The sequence below is a fragment of the Teleopsis dalmanni genome, chromosome 1 (genome assembly GCF_002237135.1).
Source record: "Teleopsis dalmanni isolate 2A chromosome 1, ASM223713v2, whole genome shotgun sequence".
Lineage (NCBI taxonomy): Eukaryota > Metazoa > Arthropoda > Insecta > Diptera > Diopsidae > Teleopsis > Teleopsis dalmanni.
This window is the reverse complement of record NC_051846.1, coordinates 202,484,668-202,493,036: the sequence shown is the minus strand read 5'-3', so window position 1 is coordinate 202,493,036 and position 8,369 is coordinate 202,484,668. Positions and strand designations below refer to the sequence as shown.

The window sequence follows — 8,369 nt, the reverse complement described above, 5'->3', positions numbered from 1 at the left end:
TTACAGGACTTAGTAATTTTTTCTGAGACTTTCATAGGTATTCAAATAATAATTGGTCTTGGGTCGACTGCTTCGTCTGCTGTATTTCATATGCGAATAATTAAAAATATTGGATATGTTGAAGAATTTTTCTAATGAAATTTTATTTAAATATTTCTATATGGAATTACGTATATACCGTAGAATATACCTTTAAGAAAAAAATATTACACGTCACTGAGCTTTTATAATTAAGTTTTGTGTGGCAAATTTTATCATATTTTTTTCTTCAATATTTTTTATAAAAAGAATTTATTTCTCTTTATTAAATTCTTTTTTTCTTTTACAGATGCACTTCTAAAAACTTTCTCCTAACAACTAAATGTTCTTATCATCTTAATAAAAAATAGTAGTAAAAAGTAAAAATAGTACGTTTTAAGAAAGTAGTTAAAGGCAAATTCCATTCTGACAAAATGCATCTCACAACAACGACAAACACAACTGCAAACAACGGCAACAGCACAAACAACAATTCCAGTTCGAACAGCAACAACAGCAATAACAATGCCACAAATGGCACCAACACTTCGAATGAACAGAACACTCCGCCCACAGCCGCCCAACTGCTGAATGAGGCGTACACCAAGATGACGTCAGACATCTTAGCCGAACGCACCTTGGGCGATTTTCTTACCGAACACCCAGGCGAGTTAATACGCACAAGCAGTCCACTGTTTGTGTGCACTGTGCTACCGCCTCATTGGCGTTCGAACAAGACATTGCCGGTTGCATTTAAGGTCGTCTCTCTCGGTGATATTATGGATGGTACAATGGTCACAGTACGTGCGGGTAATGACGAGAATTATTGTGCGGAATTGCGAAACTGCACAGCGGTTATGAAAAATCAAGTGGCCAAGTTTAATGATCTACGATTTGTCGGACGTAGCGGTAGAGGTGAGTACTTTATATATATATACAGATATATTTAAATATGTATAGTTTATTATATATATTTTATAATATATATATTCTATACATTCCATAATATATAGTATGAAAGCAAATAAGCTTTATTCTTAAAAAATAAAATTGTATTCCGGTTATTACAATATTATATTATATGTTATATATTCCGTGTCATATTTAATTATGAATCAAGCTATGAAGTTGCTGGAAGACTATAGTCTAATTATTATGAAGTGCTGAAGATTGATTAGAACTTTGCTAGCACTTATATTCACATAGCCGGATTAGAAGTTTTGTATAAGAGACCCGCATTATCCGATTCGAAGTTTGTTTATTTTTATAACTAGAACAGGAAAACTTATGTACCATATACTTAAAAATAAGAATATTGAATCAGTGATTGAGAAGTGTCTGCAGCACTTTTACTCAATAGTGTCAGTAACCACTCTGATCATCCATTGCAATAAAAGCTTCGTTGAATTCTAATAATAAGTTATTCAGATGATTTAATAGAAGTATACTTTTAAACCCAGCATATTTTTCTGACGAAATATGTATTGCATTTAATTTGAGAGAGTGCCATTTTGAATTTGGATTAACTTCATGTTATTTTAAAGAACAAAAAAGTAGTATTTTGAAAGACATTTATTTGAGATAGGTAGGTGCTTTTTACTTCTACTATAGCCAGGAAAGCAGAGATCAAGTATCTTTTTAAATAATTTTAAAGTTATTATCGCCGTCTCAAAATATTTTTTGTGGGTTTGTGGATATAAAAATATTGAAGGGAGAAGCTTCGAAATCAACAGAAATGAGTTCTATACTATACAAGCTCCGATATAATAACTACTTAGAAAAAAAATATATATTAATCATTGCAGTGATATATGACTTAAAGCTTAAATTTTATACCACTAATAGATTGTTATATTTAACTTATAAATTAAGTCAAAAATTGTGGGGTCGCTAGAACTATGTGTCATAAGTTCTGAAAGGGTTTAGTAAGCGTACGTTTCATGTGATTAGTGACGGCACATTAACGGCACATTCTGATAATGACTATGAATCAACGATAACATATTTAGGAATTGGCCTTATCCATGATAAAATTCATTAATCTCTTTTTGTATCTTTATAGTCCTATTACAGATGAAGTCTCTTTAAAGTCTAGAAGGTTGTAGCTTCTCTGTGCTAGCAGAGATGATGGAATTAAACAAATCAAATATCTTCAATTTCATATAAAAAATCAAACTGCCTAATAGGGATAAAACGTTCAATTATAATTACAACAATAGTTACTGTAGCGAGTCTTACTCTGGCAACTTAAGGGTATCACAATAGGCAATAAGTGTCTTCGAGTGAAAATATTGGTACTTGTGTCTTCGCAATCTAACTTAACCTAGAATGATTGTTAAGCATTCTAGTTACTTAATTTATGTAGACCTCGTGGTTTCTTTAAGTTTTTTATTACAGATCAATAGATTTTTTTATTGATCAATTTAATCAATTCATATTTGATTATTGATAATTTATTTCAATTTCTCATGTTGAGAATTTTTTATATAATAGAAAGCCGAAGAGATATTCTTTATAATCTTTAGGACAATATTTTATATTTAATTAAAAAATTCCAGTATTCCCTTTCTAAAGACCTAATATTTTCTTGATTTTTATTGCTTGATTGTAGGTTTTATGAATTTCCCTTGCCTAAATAAGACTGGGGTTGTCCTTTGCTTACAAATAATGGTACTAAGTTTCTTGATTAAAGTCTATTTTAAATTTTAGGAAGACAAAATATATAATAGCGTAGTTTCAAAATAATTTTTTATTTGGTGAATAAAAAAATTACTTAGTTTGTATTTTTTTAATAATATTTTTTTTGTACTTGTTCTTTTAATAAACGTACTTCTTCATTTATCAAAGAACAACCAAAAATATGTAAGTTCGTGAAAGTTACATCCTCAATTAAGAGTTAATCTACTTTTGAATGCCAACATAATTGAGTGGATTGTACTCGAAACAATTGCCAAATAATAATAGTTGAAAAAAAGGATAATAAAAGTAAAAATTAAATGCCAAAAATTTCTCAACAATTGTAGGAAAAAAATAAAAAAAAAAGGTTTTGAAAAAAAAATTAAAACAATACTAATAAAAATCTCGCATGAAGTCCCCGGCGAGAAACACTTCACTTCACTTCACACAGAGTAAGAAAACTTTTTAGTTAGCAAAAATTCATTAGATTTTCGTCCTTTTTTAATTACATTTGTTGTTGCGAAAATTTTTCTACCAAAAAATGTTAAAAAAATTCCCTCAGCGAATTTGGCAGCAAAAAACTGGACCCACTCCTTGACGTGAGCAATTTTGTATTGTTAACAACTTTTGAAGTGGATGACGATTAGTGCGACCATTAGACTACAACAAACACTTGAACATTTTCTAGAGTCCAAAATATAAACAAATAAAAAAAAAAACAAATTGAAAAAAAAATAAAATGGAAAATGGAAAACAATGAGAAAAATTGTTGCAATTTCTGGCATAGAAAAGGCAAACTTTTCTATGCCATATTGTAGTGCATATCAAATGTTGTCCTTCATCTTTGCTAAGTGCAAATGTAAGAGCAAAACTTTTGCGTGAAATTTTTATCAAAAAAGAAAAAAAAATGGAAAAAATTAAAAAAAAAAAATAAGTGGAAAAGTATAAAAATCTACACTTAAAACAATTTGCACAATTGTATTGCGTTTTGTACGGAAGGTGCGAGTGCAGCTTCTTCTTTTTTACGCCGTAATTGCTTTTATCCTTTTGACGAGAATAGACAAAGAGAGAACAACATCCAGCAGCTTCCTTGATGTTGTTTTGCTTGGGATGTTGCAGTGTCAGCCTCACTTAACGTAGGCCAACGAAACCGCTTGTTAAGCACAAAAGTGTCAGCAAAGCGGTTTGCTTTTTATTCGCAGGATGAAAGGACGAGAACAGATGGAAACCAGGACAAATTACAGTTTTTGTCTATTTTATAAAGTGAAGTTCACTGGAATAAAAAAAAAATATACTATAGAAATAAATAAAAATTGATTTTTAAATGAATTATGATATATTTCATATCAAAATTAAATAATTTCAAAGCAGAAGGAAACATACTCAATGTGAACTGATAACTGAACCAAACTGTATGAAATCATCTTATTGGGTTGCTTAAAAAATTTCAAATGGCTAGGTTGGAGTGACAGCCTTGTGCACTTAAGTCCACTTGAGCAGAAATAAACAGAAAATTTCAATCGAATACACTAATGTGAACTCGAATTATTAAACAATACTATTAAATAGACTCTTATATATAGTTTTGAAAAATAGACACTAAAGATTGCAGACAAACAACGCTCAAGAGTTTGTGAAAAACGAATCCCATGACAAATATTAGGTCCAAAAAAAAAAAAACAGTGGTCGAAATCTCCATGAATGTGAGAAAGACAAATCACAAAATCGCACTGATTAGGTTAGTCTAGATATATAATAAAAATAAAAATAAAAGATCGTCCGTAATAGAAACTTCTAGGCTTTAAGTATGTAAATATAAAATATATGGATCGTCCATGAATACAGTGGATTAATAGTAACAAAGCTGATTTATAAAAGATTTAAATAAAAATAGCGTAAAGTCTTCACAAAGGCGAGAAAGCTTAAATAATGTAGTAAATAAATGTATCTATCTCAATTTACGCCTATAACAGTAACGCTATGAGATAATGATATGACTAATGGCATTTATGTAAACTCCTTCCTTAATTGAAAATAAAATATTTTCTAGTTTGGTAGGTTTAAGTGCTGACTTAAACCATTAGTTCAGTTAACGCCTATTGTCTTACAAGTCAAAAGCTTCCTTATTTCTTTTGGTTTCACTTCCATTTATGATCAGGTTCATGTTACCTATTTGGCTTGCACGTCACAAGTCATTTCCAACAAAAATCTTCTACTCGGAGTGTTAAACCCGAAAAGGAACGTAGACAATGTATTGGAAATGTTCGGAGATCCAATGGTTTTGTAGGTGTTGTTAATTTTCTCTGGAATGTCGCAATGGGGCAACGTTTGTAATAGGAATTAAAAAATGATTAGTTGAATATTGATACAAGTGAACCCTTTATAGGTGCCAACAAAATAATCCAACTAGTTAACGCAACATATACAGTAGGTTATGGAAGGAACTATGAAAACTCGCAGAAATTTACAAATAGCAGACCTTTCCAATGGTGGTCTTAAGAAATTAGTAAAGCAGAAAGAGTGCGAAGAGGTGAAATTTATTGCTTATGAAGAAAAGTGTATTTTATTCATTCATTTATAAAATAATTAAAAAAAAGAAAATTGATTAACTTTAAAGGGTTTTAATGAATTTTGATTCCTCAATATTTTTACAAAGAAAATTTCTACAATACACTCTTAAATATTTTTCTTTAGCACAATGTTGGTCCTATGCATTTTCTGCTTTAATTCTGGAGACTTTCAGTTTCAAGTTGAATACTTGATATAAATAATTTATACTGTTTAAAATATTAAGCTGCACATATCAGATTGATCATACAATCGGATCACCATCTAAATACTTTAAATTTGGTAAACGCTTCTTCACTTCAGTTTTATATATTTCATCTGACAGGCTCTCCTCTAATGGATTGCCAAGAAATGACATGGACTCCAAAGGTGGCGCGGCCATTAGATCAAAGTTTGTCCAATCACTAACGAGATTATTTGCAACGTGGAATACTTTCAGAGCTTTCATTATGTCAATTGGTTTCAATTGTTCAATGTAATTATAGCTGACCGACAACTCTCCCAAAGTGTATGCTAAGAACTCCTGCCACGGATATACAACAACATAATATATGGTCATAATGGGTCATATGGTAAATACAACAAAAAGTTTACAACAAAAAGTTTACTTACAATCCCATTAAGACTTCTGATTTTATTACGGGAAAGTTTTAGAATTTTTAAATTTGTAAGGCTATTGATACCTGTAATCCTATCAATCATATTGGTTGAGAGACTAAGTTTGCGACATTTGACTAATTCAGCCAAACTGGCGTCCATTCTTTCAATGGGCGGCCATTGAAATTGTAAGCCCATTTCAACAGCCTGCGCGGCAGGTATATTATTTTTTAATTCCCATGCAGTGATGGCTGTCTTTACCGATGTTGGCCTAAACATTTTAATTAGCAGGAAAGCTTAAAGTTTTAATTTGTGCATCGATGAAAATTTTAAAAGCCTATAAAATTTTGTAATATTATAAAATATTTTTTTAATTAAATTGACATATTTCTAGTCTATGTTTTTAATGAAAAAAAACTAAAGAGTTGAATACATTCTTCTTTAGTGCCTAATCAGAATTTTGTGCTAGTTTTTTTCCATCTTTTACTTTGTTTTCCTTTTCAAATTTTCCAAAATCACAAAAAGATAAATTTTTCCCTTATGCAAATTTACCACATCCGCTGTGGTAATACCGCAAAACCAAAGCCTCAATAAAGCCCGCAGAGTCGTCAACACGAATCCATTCACAGCATTTAATTATAAACGTCCGCCATGGTCATGTCGCATCAATCCTGTTCAGGATTTTTCATTTATTGCCGAAAACAAGGCAAATAAAATGGAACCAAACAACACGAATACCAAACTCAATGAAATTGAATCAAACTAAACTGAATTGAATTGAATTGCATGTCCTATCCTGGCGCCTGTCTAGCTCCGCAAATCGAGAGCACAGAGTTGCTGTGATGAACCAGCAAAGTCCGTGTGTAAAAATTTTGACAAAACATTTTATGGATTATTTTTGCCTTTTGAGATACTTTTTGCTAGTGAATGCTGAATGCAATTGTGAATAAAATAGTTTTCGCACAGATTTTTGTGTTATTCCAACACGATTTCAAGGATCACTGAAACCCTCTCAATTACTCATTTTAAAATGTGATTTAAATGGATTTTTCTTTTTTGAATAATTATTATATTTACATATATTACGACTATTAATAATATTTTCAATATACAAGATAATATTATTTAGTTTTTAAAGCAAATGTTCATATTGCTATATAAAATTCCATTATTAAACACCTTTGCAAAGCAAAACTAATTTAAATTAAAATAAATTTTAATATTTTACTTCAGTAACTGCAGTTTGGACTTTATAAGGCACGCATTTATGCGAATATTTCATTTTATTCATTAACGGAAGTTTGCAAAATATTTTCATTTCCGTTTCGCATGTGCAATGCAGAATTTTTGCACTCCACTTCCCGGGACATATATTCGCATTTGGTATTCCGCTTGCAGTGTTGCTATAATTCGCATGTAGAAATTCATTAAAAGCGCCTACCGTAAATTATGCGGGCGCAAAATATTCATCGCAGTAATTTTCAGCGCTGCTATTCTAAAAATGTCACGTATACGCCTAGGCAACCCCATTTATAGCCACGCGTTACTGTATATGGTTTCCAGTTAAATTCGTTCACATAAGCCGATTCGAGTTTATTTGAGTTTCACAGGCAGTTTAATTAGAACTATCGATCGACGGCCTCTGATTTGTAGTTTAAGCTTCAAAACATTTTTCTAGTTGCCATCGTAAACAAACTAATTCTTCCACCAACTTTGAATGGAACTAGCAAATTAATTAATAAAATATTAAACAATTTTGTGTTAAAGAAAGTTGATGTTTAAGAAAATGTTATGTTAAATATTTTCCGAGTTAGTGAATCTGTGCACTTTTACTCTGTGATAGCTGGGGGAATTCTGCAGAGTCCCGCACATCTCACTGACTAATATATGTATTCCTCAAAAGCTACATAATTATTCGATGATTGATTTAAGATCTGCGTACCCCCGTGTAGCTAGAGATTATTCTAAAATTACTTACTGCTAAGTAGGGCAGCCTGTCGATTTTCGCGTATAGCTTCAGGGCTCTGTCCCTTATGTATTTTTTGACCGGATCTATTCTAAGGTCTCTTAGCATGTCATTCGTGTGGATATACCATGTGTTTCACAGATAACGAAATCACAGGAGTATTTATTTTAAAACTGTTCTCCAGAGATTCTTACAAGTCACAACCGTAAATGCCTGTATTCTTTTTAAACCTTTAAAAAACTTTACAACTCTGTTCATTAAAGTTATTGATTCAGTCATTGAAACTAATTTCAGCACAGAGTAAGTTCACTTATAAATATTGTTAGTCTTTTATGAATATTAAAATGCAAACGTCTTAAATGCAGTTTTAAAATGCAGTTATTATAATTTAATTCCAATCAATTACCAAGCAAAAACCTCATATTGCTCATGCTCTCTCTCTCTCCCTTTTTCTTGTTTTGTCTCTTTCTCATCCACTCCCTGCTCCTCACAATCACAATCTTACTTTATTTCTCTCTCTCTCTCTCTCTCTGTCTCTCTCTCT

At 31.2% G+C, this 8,369-nt stretch overlaps 1 protein-coding gene across 1 annotated transcript; it reads left to right on the top strand.

The window, feature by feature from the left end:
• The first annotated feature begins 417 nt into the window (after positions 1-417).
• Positions 418-6,625, top strand: LOC119667075 (runt-related transcription factor 1-like). The gene is made up of 3 exons (XM_038076359.1): positions 418-937; positions 5,702-5,721; positions 6,465-6,625. Exons 1-3 carry the CDS (start codon positions 453-455, stop codon positions 6,623-6,625), a joined length of 666 nt encoding a protein of 221 aa, XP_037932287.1. The 5' UTR covers positions 418-452.
• Positions 6,626-8,369: the final 1,744 nt, after the last annotated feature.

Coding starts and splice junctions, on each gene's coding strand:
- LOC119667075 (XM_038076359.1), top strand. CDS start 453: ATGCATCTCACAACAACGACAAACACAACTGCAAACAACGGCAACAGC. Junction 938..5,701: donor GGACGTAGCGGTAGAGGTGA/GTACTTTATATA, acceptor GAATACTTTCAG/AGCTTTCATTATGTCAATTG. Junction 5,722..6,464: donor AGCTTTCATTATGTCAATTG/GTTTCAATTGTT, acceptor AAGCCCGCAGAG/TCGTCAACACGAATCCATTC.